The 23,621-nt window shown below is 45.5% G+C and overlaps 1 protein-coding gene across 3 annotated transcripts in view; it reads left to right on the forward strand.

The window, feature by feature from the left end:
- Positions 1 to 384: 384 nt before the first annotated feature.
- The window catches only part of emid1 (EMI domain containing 1), a 50,077-nt gene continuing 26,840 nt past the window's right edge, over positions 385 to 23,621 (forward strand). The window contains exons 1-3 of one of the 3 annotated variants that reach the window (XM_030104996.1): positions 385 to 985; positions 7,002 to 7,115; positions 8,019 to 8,122. In XM_030104996.1, coding sequence (XP_029960856.1) covers positions 786 to 985; positions 7,002 to 7,115; positions 8,019 to 8,122 — 418 coding nt within the window. In that variant the 5' untranslated portion in view covers positions 385 to 785. The remainder of the gene's footprint in view (positions 986 to 7,001; positions 7,116 to 8,018; positions 8,123 to 23,621) is intronic. The other 2 variants (XM_030104995.1, XM_030104997.1) reach the window with 2 other exon arrangements.

Here is a 23,621-nt window from a genome sequence, read left to right on the forward strand (position 1 = left end):
ATATAAAACTCCAATGATGTGTCTTTATTTATCTTATTAATCATTTCATCAACAGACAATGATCATCTTCTTTTGCAGTATAGATAGATTGCTTGATTGATTGATTGGTTGATGGATATAGTGTTGTCATATGTAGCAATGTCGATACAATAACTTAATACAGTGAATTAGCAGATTCATATAGTTCGTATGAAGTCCTCTTTCCCCCATTAGTGGCTTTGCTCTGGCGCCTGGCTCCTCCGGGCTGCAGCTCGGGGAGCAGAGAGCAGAGCTGCGGGCTTCTCGCCTCCTCCGGGGCGCTGTGTCTCCTGTGAGCCCGGAACGGGGCAGGCTGCGCCTTTTAAAGACCCGAGGAGGCTATAAAAGTAGCTTCATGCCCGCCGCCGTAAAGTGCGGGACTGTCGGAGGTAGGCAGAGCTCCGACCGGACAACACACACACACCACACACACACACACACCAGCAGCAGTCTCTACAAGGTTCAGTTCAGTCACTCGGGTCTCTGTCACGGAGACGAACGACAGGCGCGACTGTATGGGACATTTTCCCCCTGTAGTTCATTTAAGGTTTCCTCACGAGCTGTCATCTTTTTTTTTTTTTTCTTTCCATGTTTTTTCCTACTTTAATGAATAGGATGCTCGTCTTCTCCGAGCGACCCTGCGCGTGTTGACACATCCCCCCTGCACGCCGAGCTGCGTCCAGCAGCCTGTGTGTTTTCCTCCAGGAAAAAAAAAAGTTGGACGCGCTGAAAACTGCTGCTGCTGCCCCGCTTTGGATGCTGCTGAAATGGGATCGCACCAGCGAGAGAGCGCGTCCGCGATCTGCAGCAGAAGTTTGCTGTGGACCGTGCTGGTCCTCTGGCTGGTCGCCTTCGCGGACGGGACCTGGAAGACTGGACTTTACAAAAGCTACTCAGCCGGGACGCAGCTGGGCAGAGACCAGGCTGCAGCGGCAGGAGCCTCTCACACTTCCATCTACCAGAAGAGGTAAGGCAAGGTTCTACTTCACACCTGATTGTTGATCCTGAAGTCTGCCTTTTTTGTGTCTTTTTTTTTTGTACGCTTTGTCACTTCATGACTGAGCAGAGTTACTCCCATCTCCATAAATCCACCAGGTCCCATTGTCTTGCTGACAGCCAGCTTCCTTTTTCCTGTGCTGGCAGCACATGTTTGTCCTATAGTCCCATCCTCATTGTCGTCCCGGATCGCCCATCTTTCCTCCTGATGTGTCGGGCCCCTGAGAGCATCTCCGCTGTCCCCGGGGTGTGTGGTGCACTCTGCTGCCCTGCAGCAGGTGATGCTGCAGGGCAGCAACCTCTGGTCCTCAGATGTCACATTGTGCCCTCAAAAGGACCTTCTTAAGTCTGGTGGTCTGTCCACAAAGGTGTTTCTTAACAAAAAGAGGGAGGAAATGGACGGATGGATGGACCTATAGCCCAAAAGGTCACTGAATGAATGACCTCTTGAAGTGATTGATCAGTGCTGTCAATGCTGTTTCTGAAGTGAAGTGAATAGACTAAACACACAGGTAGACACGGTAAGCCGCTCCGCTGACCTCCTGCACTGACTCAGATACTTGCCATTGCACAATGATGAGAGGATGTTTCCCATCCGACAAATATTTACGCTGTCAAGTCGCGTGTGTGGGCTGGAAGTGGCTGCAGGCGGAAAGCCCTTCTCTCTGAGGAGGTCCTCTCCTCTGGGTGTGCCCAGGTGGCTCTCAGCGCTCCCGGCTTCGCTCCGCCGGCCCGGCCCGCCTCTCTTGCTCAGCACCGCTGTCACTCACGCTCAGAGGTTTGTGGACATGTTTACTAAACACCAGCAGCTGGGACTTCACTGCATCTGGTCTTGTTTTGGGATCGTGGCAGACGAGTTTACAGTCCGTTTGCTGCTGTTTGTTAGTGGCCCTGCAGGACAGATGAGATCGAAAAGAGGGGAAAGCTGCTGTCGGCCACTGTCCTCAGAGCCAGAGAGGTCAGCGGGTTTGAGGTGACACAAGAGGAGCACTCAGTCTCAGTCTGCCTGTTGTCTGGCCCAATGTCAGAGTCAAACAGTGGCAAACAAACCAAAGAAGTGGAAAAAACAGCTCCTGAGAATCATTCATCTTTGTATTAATTGCCACAGAAAGGAAACCGTCCCGGGAAAACTTTCTGTAACGTCTTCCCCTGCAGCTCCTATCTTCACACAGTGATTACCAAAATCAAAGAGGATTAACAACTCCTGAGTAATTTCTCGGCTGGTGCAGTCACTCTGTGGAGGAGCTGATAAAGTGTTCGTTCACCCTTGTCACTCCTAATGAGCGTATAAGCTCGATACAGTGTGAGGTTACTGAGGTGGATGCTCCTTTAGTCCTCGTCTCGCCTGCCTCCGGGGACTCGTCACGGTCTGACAGGTGGCCTGAACCTGGTGGCTGCCCTCATTCCTCACCTCGTCTTAAGCATATCCATCTTTTCTTTAATCACGGTTAATAAAGACGGGTGAAATTCCAGCAGGCTGCCTCCTCAGTGGCTTAAAGCAGAATGGCTCCATATGAGACCATTCAGAGATTTCCAAGTAATTTGAGTGCCTGAGGTTAATTCAGACGAATATTAATATTAAGAAACGGCCACTGTTAAGCTTGATTCATTTTCACTGGTGGTTGATACTTGGAACTGAACGATTAGCAGGGAATGAATGTGACTGTGTCCCATTTTAGCAAATTACTTTTTTTAGAATCAACTAAATCACACAGTGTATTACGGCTTATTTTCAAAAACATAATATCCATGCTCAGCACTGACTTTTTAAGCTCTGGACAATGTTCTGCTGAGGAAACGTCTGATGATGGCACTCACGTCACTTTGAACTGTCCTCAAACCAAAACACTGATGCAAACCACAAATACTCTCTCAAGGCAACAATACTCCCCGATGGAAGAGACCTCTTTGAACAGAATGATGCCGCACTACAAACACTGAGAGATAAATGACAAAGAGTTCAAAGTGTTGACTTTGGTCTCAAATTTCTCAAATCTGCTTGATGATCTATGGGACGCACAGGAAAAACAGGCCAGAAGCATGAACCCGCCCCCGTCTGACAAATGAGGATCCGCTGCTAATATCTTAGTGCACTTCAAGTGACTTTTCAACCATCACGTCTGTTTGCGTTGCACCGACAGCGCACACGTAAAGCAAGTGTTGTGAGCGAGTTCTTTGGGCGAATAAAATTTCTTTTTCTCATACACAAAACACTCGAAGGCGCACACAGCCGTTACGCGCCGACTGAGAGCTCACAGGTGTCTCGACCTGAAAGCTCGAACCAGACAAAGACAAATGAGACTCACCCTTGTTTTTTCCAGTCTGCTGTAAAGAGTCACTTAGCCCTGACCTTTACGGCCTCTCTGTGGAGCTTTGATGGTCCTCACCCTCATCTGCTCACGGAAAACACACGGCAGCTTTGAAACTTTGAAATACGTTGTTGTGCCACCAACGCGTTTTAGTAATTCTTTAATAACATGCATTCATGCATTTATTTCCGGCAGACTAGATTATTGTAACGGTGTGTTTACAGGTCTCTGAAATCTGTGAACACAGCCGCACCTCGTTACACCTGAGCTTAAATCTCTGCAGCGTCTGCCTGTGTTTCAAAGGAATGACTTCAAAATGTTTCTTTTTGCGTCGTCTTTGCATCTTACCTTGTGTCTGAATGGTGCTATATAAATAAATTAACCTGGCCTTGTATAAGTAGTTCTTTAATTACCAAGGGACTGTAACTTGTCTTCTTTTTTTTAAATCTTTACATCACTTGCTCATTGACTCCTTTTCGGGCTGATTTTCCTTGAAGCTGCAGATTACAACTTGAGGATTGAGACTTCCTTCACGTTTCATTAGCTTCACCTTGACTTGTACTCTGTGTTTCGTCTTTTCTCATTTCATGTTGTGCCTTGTTTATCTTTGGCCTCTTGTCTGGCCCACGAGACCAAGAAGGCTCCGTAATTTTCTTACTTTATGCTCCTCGTACGCTTATTTATGTGACCTTTGTAATAAACGACCTTCCAGCTCTCCTCTCCTCTGTTTGGCCATTTGCCACATCTGTCTTTTGTCCTTTGTTCTCCCCGAGCATTTTCCCACAGACTGACATCTAGAGAAATTCCTTCAGCTCTCTATCCTCGCTGCATTTCAAACATAACTCTGACTGTTCGGCCCTCCTCTTCCCACCACACGTCAATGAATGGGTGGATGAAGAGGGGAGTTACTGTGACTTCTTTTTTTTTTTTTAAACCGGAGTCCCATCAGCGTTTTGCCCGGGTCAACCCTCCCGTCAGTTCACTTGGCTGAACTCCTGGCTTCCTCCTCCTCCTCAGTCTGCTGCTGAAAATGCACAAACCCTGTAGTATGATCATGAAAGATGCATAGCATGAAAGGCAAAATGAGGGCACAGGCAGTAACCGCAACACAACATGTAAGCCTCTCTGACAAGTTCACAAGCTTTCTGTCAGCATTTGCATTCATTTCTGGGTTCAGCACTTTGTTTTGTTTCCTTCCAGTGTTTTACTGTCTTGGCGTCTACAGTGTTGCGGACCAGATGGGCCAAAGCTGTGATTTTTCCATCCCTTCACAAAAAAAAAAAAAAAAAAATGGAGGAGTTTGTTCTAAACGTTTGGCTGTGGCTATATGTGACTGTGAGATGTGGTTGAGGATTTATTCAGCTCGGGCCCGGCGTTCGGTGTGTGCCATGTGTGCTTAGAGACCCGATACTCACCGAGGGCCTGCTTGGTGTTGTTGCCAGTGAGACGGCGCTGTGCTGCTGGGGTTCACGGTTCATAGCACCAGGGTGCCTCCAGCAGGAGGAAGGTGTTGACTATCAAACATTTGAGGGTAAAACACGAAGTTCACGAAGCAGCTGAGTTTCCTCCATGTTTAGCAGGAGTCCTCAGCCGCAGCATGATGAAGTCAGGAGGACACTTAGAGCATCAATAGTGCGTCCTGTCTCCGAGGAATGTTTCACAGAAGGCAGCTCAGGTGTTGATCCATTTATGTAAATTATCCAGGTCTTTCCTGTCATGTCATTTGAGAAATCCTAAACTTGTTCAACTGCTTTTGTTATTTCACCCACTGTTGTCGGCATTTCCTCTTAGTTAATTGTATCGGTGCAATAGAGAGAGAGGGAGACCATAAAACCCACCCCCACTTCCTGCGCAGGACCCCCTGGTGACAACCTTAGCTGTTCCCAGGTGAAGCCTCCTCTCAGCCTGGGAAAGTCAGATGCTTATCTGTTTAGTCTGGAGGGTAAGTGATGGAGGGTGGGGAGTACCACCCCGTGTCTCCTTGCACTCTCAGCTCCGCCTGACCACAACTCCTTTAATGTCTGAAAGCATTTTTTTGGGAAGAGCAAGAAGAACAATAATGGAGTGGCCATATCGATTCATGTTCATCCACCCAGAGGTGGACGACGTATCTACGATGATACATGAAGGGTGGGCCTGCGTTTGAGTAACATTTGGCAGATGAAACTCTGTACTCACTCCATTAAAGACATCTGTTTTCAACTCTTTCTTTACCTTCATTGTTTCATTGTGTACATAGTGGTTCCTCGAATATGTTTCTGATTATTAACCGAAAACTAAAGTGAATGTTTGATAAAAACTGGAGTGCAGAGATTCTAAAAAATCATTATGTTCAAGAGTATGTTTAAAAATAGACACACTCTTATCACAGCGCCTGCAGTAGACAAACATTTATCCGACGTGGCTCTTCTCCCTGACTCAGGTCTGCGTGTGCGGTCACCTCAACATGTGGAGATTGTTAATGGGAGCCGGTTCAGGGCTGCTCTGCATCCTCTGCCTGTGGCTGTTTCCTTTACTGTAAACTGTCTTTGATACAGCAAACATATGGTCTCGCATATTGACAAACAGACTCTGGGAGAACACCGTCCTACTCCACTGAACGCTTTGGCAACAGAACACAGGAGGTCGGTCAGTACGATGAGCCACGCAGGCTCCTTTGTGGCTTCTAGGTCTTTGTCTCTGTAAATCTATTGATTATGGAAATTATGTTCTAGTTTTTTTTCCTTTATTTTGTTCTATAAAATAAGACATAACTGTATGTCTTGCAGCTGCACGAAGAAAATTGAGATGTTTCTGCACTTAACTATTTATAAAATAAAAGTAACATTGCAGTCTATGGGTTTTCCATACATTAAAGTGAAGTGCTATAAGTTTTTTCTTTCATTTATAACAGAATGGGATGAAAGTGAACCTCCCCAGTGAAGGTTTTTACAAAATCATTTCTCCTACCCTTTGTGCTACTGTGAATAAACTGTATATCTGCTCCTGTTTAAAGGGTATTTAAGCTCTCTTTGAAGATTAAACTAAACCATTTAGCCCCCATTCTTCTCAAATAAATCACTTTATACATAATTTAGTAATTTTTTTATGGAGTTCTACAGAGATATTCAGAAAGTAATAAATCCGGTTAATGAATCCCGGAGAGATAACTTCTCCGAGTGTTTAGATCCTTCCAATCAGATCTTAACCTCTGACCTTTGGCAAAGCTTTTTTCCCCCCGCTCGTTGTTTATTAACAGCCGTACTTGCTCCTGATAACGTCTCACAAAGCCTCTCTGGAAAAGCCAGCTCACGGCTCATCATTAACCAGCGTTAGAAAACTTCCCATTCTTTTGTCTCCTCAAGGACTTCACCTTCTCAGAGAGCAGAATCCAAATGCATGTGTACTGATAGAGGATCAGGCCTCACTGTGAACGCAGCCCAGAATGCACCCCTGCAAATCTCATGGCTGATTAGAAAAGTGTAAACACAGTAAGGAAGTTTCAAAGCGAAAGGCTGGGGGGAAGGGAGGGAACGCCGCAGCATTGTGAGGGTGACTGTGGGGATAATTGGCCTTGTTGAATGTATCATCTTGTAACTGAAATTAGGAAGGTGTTTTGACAGAATGCTCTGTTTTTTAATTGTGTGACAGTTCCCAAAAACAAACATTTCATTTTTTTTTTTTTTTCTTTCTCTGCAGGAACTGGTGTCCTCATACAGTGACCAAAACGGTGACCTGCCAGGTGCAGAACGGGACGATCCTCCAGCGGGTTTACCAGACCTGCCGCTGGCCTCAGGGATGTACAGGAGGCAGGTGAGCGGGCTGAAAACCACTCACGTCAGCCCTCGATATGCACTGATTGAAAATATTGTCTGAATGCAAAGCTGTGCTACATGATCCTTACTTCATTATTCGTGAAGCCTCCGTTGTTTCTTTCTCAGTGTCCCGTCCAAGTGTCAGTGAAAGGTTAGCTGTATGTCATGCTGAATAACAGCTGGTTGTCCTGTTTTTAATCTTCTGGGGGAAACCAATTATTAAATATATGATTTAGTCCCACTGAAATCTGAAATTCTCAGGGTTCGTTGCAGCTGCTTGAAATGTTGTGCTCCCAGTGAGAAATATCTGAAACGTTCCATGCAGGTTGACACTAGCGTCTCAGACTGTGACGAATGGCAAGACAAATCTTTTAAATTTACACGACTGGATGCAACCCTAGATCAATTACACTTCACTGAAAAAACATATTCCGTCACATTCAAAGCCCGGGTGTTGTGCTCTTTGTTCTGTCTTTTCCTGGGTTGTCAGGGTTTGTTTAAACCAGAGTGTATAGCGTATACGTGCTGTTCTCAGTCTTCTTAGTTCCCTGTTTGTCTCTCCACTGAGTTTTCTTTCCTGCTCCGACCTCGTTTGTTTCCCTTTGTTCAGATCTTGTTTTGAGCCTTGCCTGTTTTCTGACCATACTTTGGAACGAGTCCTGTTTGTTACTCTCTCTCCCGTGGAAAAATAAACCACTAAATGTTTGTTTTGTGCCTCTGCGCTTGGGTTCTCTACATGTGTCCCTGACAGTCATTTAAAATGTTTCACAAATGAAAAGTCCCCTCCTGTGTCCAACCTGCCAGGTCAGCTTCAAAATATAGATTCAGAACGCAAACCGAGAAGCTAAATTTAACAGTGCGTATGTGTGTGACGACTTTGGACTTTCTGTGTGTCTTTAAGCTACAGGACAGTGGTCAGGCCTTCCTACAAAGTGGTGTACCGCACTGTCACTTCTCTGGAATGGAAATGCTGTCCAGGATTCAGTGGCGCTGCCTGTGAAGAAGGTAAGTCGAGACAGATGGAGTTTTTCAGGGACTCACACACACATACACACACACACACACACACAGACGCACACACCGGTTATACAACAGCTGACAGAAGTGATTAAGAGTTTGGACTCTCAGCATCACAATCCTGCTCTGAGAATAGCTTCAAAGAAACTTCTGACAGCTTTGACTTTGTCAGGCGTTTCATTTATTAAGTCACCTTTCTCTTCACCTGCCTCCTGTTTGCTTCCATCTGTCCCTTCCTGCATTTGTCATCATAGCCCGCATCGATGATTCCTGGTATACTTTTATGCTTTCAAACAGAAGAGTTTTCCATTAGGCTTACATAAGGCTGCCTCGGTCGTCCAAATGAACTTCGAACATTAGATCCCCGAGTCTGTTTTTGGGTGACTCAGATGCCTTCATCAGTTTTAATGTGCTCATTGTAAGATTCATCATAAGATTCGTCACTTTATTGTGGTTTAAAGTTTTACGGTGCAGCTGGAACCGGGTCCTGAAGTGCCATGCTCGCGCTGCTGTTTTCATTTCTCCACTACAGTAGCGGCCCACCACACAGACGCACACACTCCCAGTGTGTAATGACTTCCCCTGGCACTCGGCCCCGGGCTTTCGCAGTCTGGGCAGAAGGGTGGAGCGTCTGTTTCTGCCAGGAACCCCGGACCCGAATGGGCGTAACGTAAATTGTTAGACTATGTAATACAAAAGACAATAAATGTTTAAAGGAGTTGAAGTGGTCACTTTTTTGTGGCGCTGAAAGCAGAGGCTGTTTTTCTCTTTAACGCTCCACTCCGAGGTGATCTCAGAGCAGCTCTTAGCCCTCGCCGTGGTCTGCGATTGTCTCCTGAGTGATTTAGAGAATTTAGTTTCTTCACTTTCCCTGCTTGATTACTCTTACACGCAGCGAAAGTTCCTGAATATATATTGCTTGTTTTAGACCCTCTCGGCTCTCCGAGTCGAATAAACACATTCACAGTCGCACAACGCAGACTTTACTTAACAAAAACAGAGGAACAGGGAGGAAATTATCCAATTAAGTTGTTGCTGGAGGAGATTCCCCTCCGGTTGTCATGGCAGTAGGGGGCTGTCGAGCCAGCGGGGATGCTGGGATTAGCCACTTATCTAAGCGTCGTTCCGGGTGGCTCAGATCACAGGCGGCGCTGAGTGGAAGTGACAGGTCCCATTCACAGGGCCTTTACTCTCCGGCACCATGGATGCTATCCAGGGCCACCGGCGCTTTGTTCTGCTTCTGCCGCGTGAACAGAACCCCTTGCCAGCGCAGAACCTGATACCCTGCTGCTGTCTGCCCCGCTCGCCGCTTTAAGGAGGAATAAAAGCTTGCCACACGGGCAAAGCTTGGGACCGGATTGGGCTTAAAACTGTTGCCACAGTGTTGCCAAGTGAAGTTAGAGCTGCACTCGTAGTTCAGTGGGTGCAAGTTTCAAATTCAGCCTCCTAAATACCTGTGAGCGACTCCATCTGCAAATCTCCACACGTTTCCTTATTGTGCATTTCCAGATGGCTCTGAGCACTTGTTTGACTTTGCACTGGGCTGAATTATAAATGCTCACTGACCAAAAGCACCTTTAGACTTAGGCGTTACATATGTACCATTCCTCCCATTGTCGCCTTGTCTGTATTTCACAGACTGTGGGAAAATGCGTATCATCCACTCATTCACTTGTGCTATCCAGGTTTTGCCTCCACCATTCACTCACAAGGCCACCCCAAAGGCCCCTGGTCGTGTCGGCCTCCTGAGGTCGGCCTGCATTACAGTCCATCTCAGCAATGTCCAAACCAGCAGGGCTCTGGGGTGGGGGCTGCTTCAAGGTTCAAGTGAAGAAAGCAAAACAAAGAGCGCAGTCACACTGATATAGTGTTTAAAATGAGGGTGAGAGAGTTGTTATTGTGACTGCGTGTTTCCTTTCTCTCACTCCCCTGCCTGCCAGCTGATTGGTCAGCTTGCATACATCACCAGGCCCTGTCGGTAATAAAGATATCTCCTCTTAAGTTTTGGCTCATGCCTTTCTGAAATGAAAGCAGCAGTGTGTGGATAGCTGAGACAAATGAGACATCATTATGGGAAGGGATCACGGCCGCGCTGTCATCGAGCCGTACGCGGGCTCGCGATGATATTTTCCGGCTTGTCATGTTTGGTGATCGAGAATGAAAGCTCCGAAAGCAAAACATTACATCACGGCCATGCTGATAAACAAATGTACTCCATCAGAGTCCAAACAGAGTAAGAAAACACTGCATCAGACAGGCACCTTTAACATTTGAACTCTTTTACTCACTTCCCACTCTAACCTCAGGACTTGGCTGGAATTCTTGTCCAGTGGTGTAATTACTGGGTCCTAATTGTTTTCTATGAGGTTTGGGAGATATTGTCTTACTTCTGGACCTGCAATACAATGGTCTTTATCTCTGATTGAGCCTGAGAAAAAAAGGAGGCTAAGCATTTGCAGATGGAGTCACTTTCATAGCCTGCCAGAAACAGGGATTTAATGTATGCCTGGTTGGCTTCGACATTCCAACTAAGCAAATGCTTGTTTTCAGTTGGGATATCCCAACCTCTGCTACATCAAACATAAACATCCAAATTATCCCTCAATGAAAGTCATTTTGTGATAAGCGAATATCAAATTCAATCCCCTAAAAGCAACATTAGAGTCAGTTCTCAGAGATGATACCTTCCCGTTGCCAGCAGCGATGGGTGATCACATCTCAGCACTTAATGGTAAGAATAACATTTGGGAGTAGTTTGGACCTCTTCTCGCTATTTTCTAATTTGGGTTTGAGTGTTAATGGTGTGAAGATGACACTAACAGACAGCAGTCGACATATCGAACTTGATTTGATTTATTGAGGGGCAAACTTTAAAGGGAATATGGCTGCGGGCTTATCTCAGGAGGAGGCCGCCGTGCAGCAGAACATATGGGGAAATGTAGACTTGAATTAGCACGGCTGTCAAAGCTCCTGCCGCGGGGGTCCCCATCAAGCCGTATCTCGCAGCCAAGCGGAGGCTGCGGTTTTTTGGTTGCAATTACGGTATGGCTGGGAGGCAGAGGCACGCTGTCTGTAATAAGCCACAGAAATGTAATCTGTGTTTTCACAGCTCAGCACAGCTTATCACAGGCCTACACGCTAAACCCCGCGCTTCAAACATCAGTCGGCTGCTGCCTGCCATTAGCAGAGGGAGAAGTGGGAGCGCGGCGCGCGGACGCCGGCCTGTGTGTGTCTGTCTGACTGGCTGGAAGAGTCGATGTGTGGGAGGGACGGCGAGGCGTTGAGGATTTGTACGGCGAGGGATGCAGCTGTTGGCTGTGATTAGCTGCTTTAATGGCAGAAAGCTTTAGTAGCTGTGAGTGAGGGACCGCAGTCCGAGGTCAGAGGGGAGGGGAGCCGGCCACGAGCAGGTGACCTCCACTCCCACTCCTGTTAGACCACACAGAGCTGCTTTAACTAACTTACGGCACGGTCAAAACGTTCAGTCGTCTCTCTCATTGAGCCCCCCCCTGCCGTCACATTCCTGGATCCTCCTGAGTGTGTTATTCTCTGCTGCTTCAACTCATTCACTAAAAAAGCAAATCGGATGTTAGATTTACCTGCGTTCACATCAGCAGACAGTGTTTATGGCTTGGGAGACAAAATCTTCCAAGACTCATAAATCACACAAGTAGAGTGACTCGAGCTGCAGCCAACGTGCAAAAAAAAAAAAAAAAAGGCCCCAGCAGCTGATATTCATAGTTATGTAAATGTCCAGCGCCGAGCCCAAATTGGAAGCAGCTGAAGGAGGACGAGGCTGAGGGCCCCACATCAGACGAGGCATGGGAGCTTCCAGCCCTTTCAAGCCCCGGCAGGTCGTCTCTGGGGAATTGTCATAATGGTCATTAATTAACAAACAAATTAAGTGAAAATATAAACTCCCCAGATCGAAATGAACTAAACCAAACAGTAGAGAGGCTGAAGTTATTTTCTCTCCTGTCATTCTTTTCCAGCCATTGAAGTGGATGCTGGTATCTACATCAGGAATCTTCCCCAACAAAAAAATAAAAAAAATAAAAAAATTATAGCACATGGATGGGTAAGGTATTTAGAATGGAATATACACTAATGATTATGTTCTTATTATGATGCTATTGCTATGAAATGTTCTGTAAAAAGCCACAAACAGCACAGACTGTGCTAAATCCATCTCACACTGTGGAGCAATAAGTGTAAAATCATAAGGAGTAAAACTTTAGCTTTCTATGATTTATGTTTAATTCAAAGATGAAGACCAGAACGCAGTGGCTGGATGCTGTTTTATCATATAGTGCAAAGAAAACTTATATTATTTCCATTAGTTATTTTGTTTATTTTCTGTTCTTTCTATTTCTGAAGAAACACTATATAACACTTTACACCTCTTCAACCTGACTTCAAGAAACACAGACGCACTGAATCTGTTTTAAAGTTTCATGCCGACTTAGGCTTGAATCTGAGTTAAGTTTTATGTATCTGGCTGCTGAACTAGAATTGCCTCTTCTCCATACTGATTTATTTATCATTTTCCAAGATTCCCCTCGGGAGTACATTGAAAACTGTTTTTCCTGCAGTCTGAGGGAAATAAACTGGGCCGAGTCAGCAGTGCAGAGGAACTTTTAGGCATGAAAATAGACACAGACACACACGCGCGCGCACGCATGCACTCGTGCACTCGTGCACAGCCAAGGGCAGCTGGAGTATTTTTCTGTCCCCAATAAAGCGGAGGCATTTCCCTTCACCCAGTAGTTTAAGTGGGCCTTTGTGCTGACTGAGTGACCCACAAACAGACAGGCACTTTACGGCCCGACAGGTCGGGCAATCAGGGGTGACAGAGGGGTGACGCGCTCATTCCAGGCCCGACTTAAGACAAACACAGTGCGCTACCAGAGATATGCAGTGATAAAGACAGTCCTTTCAGATCCACCAGTGAAGATATGGACTTGTTTCCCTCGTCTCTGATCCACGCAGCGCCTGACGTCTCTGACACTGAATTAACCCCTTCTGCTCTCTGTCCTTCAACGTATCACCATCACGCAGCCGGCGGGTATAGAGTGGCATGATGTAGGTACTAGAAAACACAGCACTACTGTCCTCAGGTAGGCTCCGAGGAGGTAATGAAACATATTTGACATTTTGACATCAGTGCTGAGACAATGGCGGCATTGATGGAACGGATCCTGTTGCTTCGGTGCCGCCGTAATGAGTTCAGTGGGCCTAATTTCCTCCTGCTGTCCACTGAAAGCTGCTGATCTCTCTGAAAACACACGTCTGTATGGTGTGTAAATACCAGTGGGCTATCACAGATACCTGTATTTTACGGGTTTACTCTTTAATTCCGCGTAAGTTATTGTAACTCTGCTCCTTCGTTGTTAGTTTTCTAAAGCCGTGCAGTGACATAAGTTTGATTTGGCTATTAGCTGAATTTAAATGATTTTTAAGTGCTTTACAAAGAGTATTTTCATTAGTTCAACCTGCTTTTTCTTGAAACTTAAGAAAGAAAGAAAAGAAGTTCAAAGAACAGAAGCTCTTAGTGGTCGAAACAAACAAGTCAAGCTAATTAAACAATATCTAAGTTTGAATTCACACAAAGGAACTGAAATATCTAGATAAAAATATCAGTAATGAATGTGCTTTTTGATTTTCTCTCATACCATTTTGCTGTCTTTTAGTTTCTGTAAGTTGTCAAAGCTGTGTGGAATCTCGTGCGGTGTACTCTGCGCTGCTATCTCACCCCTGCTGCTCTTTGAAATCCAGACCACAGAAACATTAAAAGCACAATAAAACTGGTTTCTGCACTCATTCAGTAGCCCTGATTATCTGGCTACATGTTTGCCACCGTTATTAATATATAAACATGCACAGCGCTGCATAAGACATTCTCAGGTTTTGCGGCACTGTGGGTAAAGATTTTATGATGCCGACCTTGAAACCGTCTCTCCTCCCTTGTTTGTTAAAGCAGAAGGAAGCGACCACATCACTCCGTTCATGCTAGTTGATGGAGGTGACATCATTTATGATGTTTTGCCCTCAAACCCCCCCAAACCGCTTTCGGTTCACTGTCAATTCTCTTGGATCACTTCTACAGTTTAATAGTCCTCACCCCTTTCTTAAATTCTACTTTGAGCTGGTCTTTGCATATATTTCCATTTGCTCATGTGGCCGACGCCGAGCTCAGCGGGGAAGAGAAGTGGGGTGCTGATGGTTGTGATTAGTCTGGCACCCGCGATAGCAAGGCAGGAGGTTTGGATGAGCTCTGGCTGAACTAATTAGAGACATGCGGGGTTTTGCTTTCAAACCCGACGGAGGAGGAAGCGCTGCCCTCAAGCAGCCGATCGCCTTGACCAGACGAAATGACCTCACCTGACTGGCTGGAGGAGAAAATCATAGAGGATGATGGAACATGGCTGAGGAGACTGAATGACATTAAAAGCTGAGCTCATTTAAGGCTGGCGCAGCAAACTTTCCACAAGTGTTGCGCACTATAAATGTGTGGTTTTGGTTCTTTTTGTTTGTGCGTTTTAAGCTTGGTATTAGGGTAAACAGTCATACATCTACTGCAGGGTTATTTTGTATGTTACAATCATGTGCAGGTAAGTTTTTGTTCTGGATTATAGTTTATGCTTTTATACAGTAGACTGTTGACCGTCTATAGGGAACTATAAGCAAGTGTTGTGAGCGACTACAGACAGTGATGCTCACATTTGAGCATTTTATTGGTAAAAGTCTACCAAACAAATAAAGTTGAGGTCCCTGGCTTGGTAAAAAGAGTTGGCTGCCTGATTGTTAGGTTGCATGGCGATCCAGCTTCACAGAGTCAACACAGTCTCTGTCGAGCCCAACTTAACAAAAATCTAGCAGTGTGCTGAAGGATGCATCTGCAACCACAAAATCGGTATTTAATAAAGCTGAAAGGACTAAACGCGACCCCCCTGTGGAGCTCATAGTCATGTGATGGGCCCTGCACAACAATTCATCCCGTTCAGGCTCCTTCCAGTTGCAGTCCACTTGTTCACTTGGGGTCACAGTTCTTCCTTGGATGACTTCAGGGTCGCAGAGGGTCGTGCACATTGTTCTAGGTGGTCCAGGTCCACTGTTTGTGGCTGTGGCAGCGATGATGTTGCCGGTGAGGCAGTGTCGGGGGGCTCAGAGCCAGAGGGGCCCAGCGGGGTGATCTCATTAACAACAGGACGTACCCCCGAACCTCTAAACCCAGGCCTGCATTCCGTCCGTTCCACCGCCCCCCGGGACTCATCCAGGGGGGCTTTAACAGCCCCGGTGTTTTCGTTGGACCCTTGCCACAACCAGAGCCAAGCTGTGGATAATGGCTCCCCCCCCCTCCTCCCCTCCCCACCTCAATCAGGACCATAAATACAGTTGGGAGAGGGTGGCTGTGTGTTCCTGCTTCCTCAGGTGTTTATGACTCTCTCACTCATTCATGCTGAGCTCACAGCCGGAGTCTGGCAGCAGACTGACACTCTGCGCTCACACACATGCAGACATGTTCAAGGCACCGCAAACACCTGCTCTCTCAAGCACGGGCAGATGTAAGACGTCCGTACACGCAGACCTGCAACACGTTTTAAAGTCAAATGTTCGTTTTGGTTTGTTTATCAAACTTCACACAGACATGAAAAGAAAGAAAAATAGTGAGCTGGACTTGCTGAGCCACAGGATGCAGACATCCGCTCAGTCCGTCTCTTTTTCCGCACACAAAGGTTCCTTATATCACTCACACGTGTGCTTTCTGACAGATTGGCCGACGAGACTGTAAATCGCTGCTGCTGTGCCAAAGTTAGAGCGCCGTCTGATGCTGTCATTGACTGGTGGGTTGAGGGACAGCGAATGATGTGGTGGCCCTTTTATTTCCTTTGGCTGGCCGCCGCCTTTTTCCTTCCCCAAACGCCTGATGAGGGTCGCATGTGGCCCAGTGACACCCTGTCTGGTCAGCTTTGCAGAGACATGTTGGCCCCCAGCCAGAAAGGGCAATCATCAAATCACAGAAAACAACTTAAATGCAACACTAACTGCGGTAATACTGTCAGCGGTAATGTGTCTTAAATACCCAGGACATGGTTACATTGTGAATCCAGACAAAAGTAGGTGGTAAAAGTATATATATTCTTTATTTAAGTAGATGTATATACTTGTCAGAATTTTCTTAGAGAAGCAAAAGTTAGAAAATCCAGGTTTCAAAGTTCGCTTCTAGAATCTAGGCTTTTATGTCTTTAAAAGACTTGGTCTATTTTCTAATAGTTTGTTGATAAAATGAGCAATTGATTATATAAGATAAATAAGTCATTATTCATTGATGGAGTAGCCAGCTACAGTTTTATAGGGGAAAAAATATTATTTTAGCTTTTGAATTCCAATGAAGGCTGTGTGTATAAACTCTTTTGCAACTCTGTAACCCAATAATAAATCTGGTTCAGAGGTTCTGGTCTCATTGAGGCAACTAATACTGAAGTATGCCTCAAACTATCATGTAGTTTGGATAATAGCACACCGCAAATGACATGTGCTTCTCATTTCACTCGTGACAGAACTGAAGAAAATATGGAGGTACAGCTTTAATTTCGCAGTAACATTCTTCAGATGCTCTCAGCGGTTACCTAATTGTAGTTTTGCAATTGTGTCTGAATATTTCTGTCTGAAATTGTGTGTGATAGTGATGTATCAGAAACCACAGTTGTACAGTTCAGAAGATTTGGTGCTGGACCTGTGCCGGTGCACAAATTGCCCTCTCTGAGCCTTTTTCTGAATAGTTGCCCTCTTTGGACATCCCCCATCATTACATCCTATTTACAAAAGACCAAAAGGATTATTCTCAGTTAATGCGTTTTATATGAACCCTCCAGTTTGCCTGTGTAAACCGAGCTACTCGAGTAAACAGAGGCCTATTGAGGCAGGGTTACTAAACCTGAAGCCAGATGAGTCCTCAACCCCAAGACAAAGTGGGAGAATTACAGTCTGTCCTGAAAGTTCAAGCTCTGCTCTCGCTCCCTCTCCTCCCTCCGGCCTCACTCGGAGGGGGGAGATCATCTACTCCCTCGCTCCGAGATGGAGAGAGAGATGAGCGTGTAAAACGAGAGCGGCTGGACTAGTGAAAGGATGGCACCGCTCCAGCGGGACACGTTTCCCCCGAGCGCTGCCAGGTGGAAAAAGGCAGCGAGAGCTCAAGCGGAAATAAGGACGTGTTTTTCTTCCTGTATTGTAGACACTTGCAAATAAATGGGATGGCACTGTTGTTTTAAGCCAGACGAAGGAAAACATATTGTAAGTGACGTGGAGAGAAGGGGAAATGGAGGGTTTTTCTTAACTGGAAAGGTCTGTTTCTGTTTCTGCCGAAGGGACAAAGAACAGACTGAAGGAATAATAATGATGAGCTGATGAGCATCACTCATACGCTGTGTGTGTGAGCCAGAACCACAATGCTCCTTTGAGGTAATATTTCTTTTCATAATAAAATAACATACTTAAAAAAAAAAACCTCTATCTCTCTATCTATCAATCTATCTATCTATCTTTGTATTTAATTTTATTGTCTCACACTCCACCCACACTCTGCTGCCCCCCTGGGTGTTTGTGGGTAGCCGGAGGGACGCCAAAGAGGTGAAAGGGCAGAGAATTGAGGGGTTCGGGGTGAACGTGCTCCCCTGCAGGATAATGGCGAGTATTGTTCCCTAATTGGCAGCAAAGTATCAAGACTATGATAGGAAATTTCTCAACACACTCATTCGGTGTCTGTCTTAAGTTTCTCAGTCTCCTCGGAGCTTTTTGTCGCGAGCTGCTCAAGCAGCACAATGTGCCTCTTTAAGCGCCACACTATCACCAAGAATGATTAAAGCTGAAAGCTCGACAAGTCCTGCAGCGGTTAGGAAGATTATGGATGGAGATATGCAGAGAGGATTGAGCCGACTTTGTTTTCAGTTCCCCGTTTTAACAGTCTTTTGTACCCACGTTTCTTTTTTTTTTACCCTCCATTCACACTGTTAGATTGAATGTCATGGCCAGCATGGGTACTTTCCAAAAACACACCCAGCTAACACTTTCGTTATGGATGTACAACCGAGAATGAGGTATCGCACTCTCTGGTCCGCATAAGGACTGGAGAGGGCATTCTGGGAGATGAATTACAATCACTTCTCGGGATCATTCATCCATCAGAGTTGCTCCTTTTTTTTTGCCAAGTTGAAATTCCTTTCCTTTCCCCTTTCAACTTTCACCTGACAGTGCAGAAACCTGAGACCGAGCCGCTTCTACCAGTTCACTTTTCCTTCCAAAAAGTGCAGCCGAGTTTGCTGCAGCTTTTCGGGAGATTCTCAGTCAAGACCGAGGCAGGTTTTGTCTTGGTAGCGAGCAGCCATCCTCTCTGGATGAGCGTCGATCGGTGTCATTGTCTGTGTTGGAGGAATGTAGTGATTACGGTATTTAGTTATTTGTTACAGATATTTCTTAAAAAGTGTCAACACTGCTTTAAAAGTTTAAAAAAAAAAGTTAGTGTACACATTAGAAGGTGTAAGAATGAGAATAAATGTTTTCTTTAATCATAAGTCCTGTAGTGAACATTTTGTATTTTGACATCCGACATTCTTCTCTTGCCTGTCCTTTCCGAGAAATGCAAGTTGAAAAAGTTTAGAAGTAACTTGTGAAATCCAGAAGTTGAAGAGAAATAAATACAAACCAGACGTTGGTCGTATCCGGACTTTCACTGTTTTCACTGTTCCTGTAGTTTTGCACACACAGGCTATCTGTTGTTCTTTGATTATATGTGAGAGGAATTTATTGTGTGGTGGTGACATTATTCTTAAAGTACATTTGGAAAGCTCAAATTCATGTTTGCAATTTAGCTTAATTGACCAATGGGGATGATGATAGACAAAAAAACAAAACAAAACAATACCGATTTGTTCTTTAAATCTTGAGCTGATCGCATGTATGGTTAGTTTTCTGACCTTTAGCGGGCGCAGTTTGAATTACCGAGAGGAAGAGGTAGAAACATGCTGATTTGGTTAAAACATGAGGGAGGAATTGATTTGGATTCACTGGGAAACCAAAGCTTGTGACTTTAGTTCCTGCCGTGAGTCAAGTTTTAACCGTAACCACAATGTGTCCCCAAATCTTCAGCTTTGAGCTAAATGTTAGCCACAATGACAACACGTCAGAAAACAACCATGTTAATCACCGATCCGCCGAGGAGGGTTTTATTTCCAGTGTTTGTTTGTCACTGTCACTACAGAAAAAAACAAATCCGGTTTTCATTAAACTTGTGGAGGGATTTGAGGGCTCCTTCACATTAAATCCTGAAGCTGGTTTGATTCACTGTTTGACTCAAGAGAAGCATTTGGGTTTTTTCTCTCAAATTTATTTGAGCACTTTTAAAAACAACCCGCCGCTTTAATTTTGGAGGCTCCTGCTTTCTGTGCTGAGAAGTGGTGGTGTCTGCTCCAGTGGCTGGCTTCACTGTCATGATTTGGAGAAGAAGCCTTTCTTATAAACTTTCTGGTGGGGTGGTAAGAATTGGAAACTTATCTAAAAAAAGTCAGCGGTAAAATCAACCTCGCAGAAACAAAAGTTGAATTGTCATGACTGGGCAAGAAGGAAAAGGGATTATCTCTAAACTCAGAAAGTCTTAAATCAGCTCATGTGATCCAGCGGCTGCACTTTGTGTGTGAATTATAATAAACTTTTACAGACTGCCTTTTTTTTTTCTTCTTCAAATGAGGGGAGGGATGATTTAAGTGGTGAAGCTTATTTACCATTTGCGTTGACACTTATCATCTCGCTCTGCGTCGTGTCATGGATAACTCTCTTTTACAGTTTCGTGAAGATGGGCGTATAATGAGTTTTAACACCCTCAACTGTCACTTGTGATGTTTACAGGCTCCATGAGTAGTTTTAACACCCTGCAAATGAGACACAAACAGCCTGCCGTGCCTGTTAAAGCCCTCATGTGTCGCATGTAGATGTTATGGAATAGAAATTACTTTTATGAATCAATTTAGCACAATAAACAGCTGTCACCAGAGGATGAGTGAGAGCTTGCAAGACGTTGTCTTTGATGGCTTTTGATGGCGGCCGCATCTGTCAGTGTTCGACTACTGTGAGAGGAGGATCTGTCGAGACTTGTTTTCTTCGCCGACGCTCTTCAAAGCCCGCCGTTTGACCGACGTCAGACTTTTTTGGGGGGCTCAGAGTAATCCGGTAGGACGCATCTATTCATTTTTACTGCAGGAGCATCAAATGTCTGGAGGGATCAGGCCCCACCTCAGCCAAGACCTCCACGTCTGCTTAAGTGCAGAACTCATTCTGCCAGATATCAGCCGTGAAGAGGGGAGGACAGAAAGGATACACACATCGCGTCTGGACTGCACACACACACATGCACTGCAGACAGACAGAGCGTCACGTTTAGCGCGCGCACATGGGAGAATGGTCGAGCGTTTACCCGAGACAGGCCAGATGTTTTATCGCAGTGTGTGTGTGACAGACGGCTGCGCTCCAAGGAGGAGTGTTAATCTCTGGAGCCGGGCACATCGCCACGGCTGCTGTGACCGAGACCGCCCCGATAAATCACTCCGGGCCGACCATGGGGGGCCTGGGCCGGACGTGATTTAGGCCTGAAGAGTCAGTAAAGACCTCGAACATCATCGGTCTCCCGTAAACCTCGTGTGACTTCTCCCATGTGACTGAAAGATGATGATGAAACTTTATCTTCAACTCACTGGACCGTCTAAAGTATTTCTCTAAAATACTTTCATACAAGACGGTACTTTACTTTAGGATCTGTGACGTGAGCACAGCTCTCAAAATAGCCCCAGGCCTCATGTGAGCCGTACCTTTTCTGTAAGGTTTTATGTCACTAAAGATAAGAGATGAATGGGGTTTTGTGTAATAACAGAAGAAAAGTTTTCTGCAGCCACAGTTTTTAATCTGAGCTGCTGCAGCGCACGTTGATGCACTGTGAAGTGTCGACTGGGCAGATTGTCTTGATTTCTTTTTGTGTCTTGGATCAGCACATTTTCCCGCGGTGTGGGTGTGAGGGAGCGCTCGGGCTGTTGACGAAACGCTCGGTCGACGCTCGCAGGGAGGACTTTGAAGGGGAGCTTGTGTTCCTTTGTAATGCGGTGCTGAGATAAGGGCCGCATCCACCGCATCAGCCCCTCCCGGAGCCCCCGCCGGAGCCTCTCGGGGTCAGCCGACCCCTGTTGACCTGAGACCGCGATCACACAGTCTGTTTTATTAGCTGACAGGAGCGGCGTGATTGATGGCCCGGCACTGTTCCACTCCCATTTGTCCCGTTGTTTCAGACGGCGCTGCGGAGCCTCCATTTTGATCGGTGCTTCCCGGCTTCTCTGATCCTGTAATCTGCCTTTCTTCATCTGCATGGGAGTCCCTCTTCGTCATGTGCGCGTCTTCACACAGACGGCCTCGTCTGTGGGCCTGCTGTGTTGAAGTGCTTTTCAGAGATAAGACCCTCATTCTAGCGCGAAGGCAAAGGAGCTGAAGATGAAGGGAGTGAAAACTCCATCAACAGAAGTATTAAACCCCCCTCTTCCCGCCTCCTCTCATCATTTCTGCTCCCATCTTCACTCATTTTTCATGTCTCCCTGCAGTTTTCTGAATTGTTCTTCAGTTTTCTTAAGTATAATCAGTTCCAGCATGCTTAAAATTCTGTTTGAGCTTTCGTGCCTCTACTCCTTTTTTAATCTGAGAAACAGGCCATGTTTGGCACATTAACATTGGCGCACTCCAACCCCTTGCAGCATCCTAGCTTTGGCAAAGTGAGCCACTGGAAGACAGGAATGGACTTAAAGTAGCGCTGTTTGAGGAGTTTTCCTGGACCGAGTCAGCCGATGGCCCCCTCCGATGTGACCGAGCCAAGAAGGAGAGCGAAAACCCTCCAAATCCCTACATCTGCTCTGCAACTTGGAGGAGAGCGCAGTGCAGTTAATAAATCTGTCTCTGAAACATGAAATACCCTCAAGTGACACTGTTCATTTTAATATTCACACTTATTTCACGAAAACCAATTTTCATATTGATTCTCCGCTGTAAAATGTTTTCTTTGATTAAAACGATCCATATGGATTTGATTAGAAAACACAGATCAGTGTGAGATTGATAATGGTTGTTTATGCATGAAACGCCTGACAATGTAGATCTCATCAGTCGTCACTGAACTTGGAAGAAAAAGCAGGATTGTGTTTGCTTTTATATTAGAAAATGTTAAATAAGATTTTTCCATGTTTACCATCATTGGATGAAAACTTTTTTCTATGTCATCATTTATATTTGCAGGTATATAATCTTCTCACTCTACTTCCCTTTTCAAGGATGAGCCAATATTGACACAAACAGAACAGATGTGCTTTTTTTTTGCTCATACTGTTGAAATAGATGGACATGCAGTCTTATTGTCCCCCCGTGAGGGAATTTAACTTTAATCCTACAAAGCCAGACCCGTCAGCATGGCCACACACAAACAGTCTAAAATAAGGAACTACTGTACGTCAATAAATTCAGCGGAGGCAAATTTGACAAAAGTTATGAGCTGAAAGATTCGAGTTTCATGATGAATATTTTCACTATACTTGCACTGGTATTACATTACAGTGTCTTCAAAATACTGCTATAGTCCATTGGAAATTTCAAATTTCTTTTTATTTTTTTCCTTCCTTCCTTCCTTCAGGGCCCCACTGGAGCATGTCTGTATTCCATCCCCTGTTCTCTGACTTGAATGGCCCCTCTTCAGCTTATCATCCCTTTGTAGAGCTCACAGAGCATGCATACTTACTGCCAATGGTGCAAAACACAAGCAAACCACTGCCCCATCTGTGCACGAGGGCTGACTTTATTTCCATCTGTCAGACGAGGCAGACATGAGACACGACTTGCTGGCTGGAATAACACTGCCCAGACCCGGGGTGTCATCGCTGGATGCGTGGGTCGGTCTCTCCAAACACGGCCCGGATAAAACCCAGATGCCGAAAGACACCTGTGTGAAGGTACACGAGGCGCACAGAGGGCCTCGTAATCTTTTGTTTGAAAAGAACAAAGAGCAGGAATAAACCGTGAAGATAACCCGCTGCAGATTAAGTAGTGTGTACACACAATCAACATTTGTTTTTGCTTGCCGGACTGTTCCTGCCGTGATTGTGTTTATCTGGAGGGTGCTGAAATCCTCTGAAGGTCAGCTTGTTTATTTCCGTGGGAGTTTTCTGAAACACGCGGTTAGTAAGTGTTTGTCATCGGGATTGAGATGCTGCTGATAGCTCCGGCTATACATAGATCAGCTTTTCAAATTCCTACATGCAATATTTAGTCTCATCCTTGCACGAAGCGTGCGCCTGCCCTTGGTGGGGCTTATGAATCTTGCGCAGGGAGCAACACGCTAATTTCTCTTTAATGTTTGAGCATGCGGCCACAGAGTGTTTGTTTTTTGTGCGTCTGAAGGGTTTTGCCATGT

Source organism: Salarias fasciatus, chromosome 12, assembly GCF_902148845.1.
Source record: "Salarias fasciatus chromosome 12, fSalaFa1.1, whole genome shotgun sequence".
Taxonomy (NCBI): Eukaryota; Metazoa; Chordata; class Actinopteri; order Blenniiformes; family Blenniidae; genus Salarias; species Salarias fasciatus.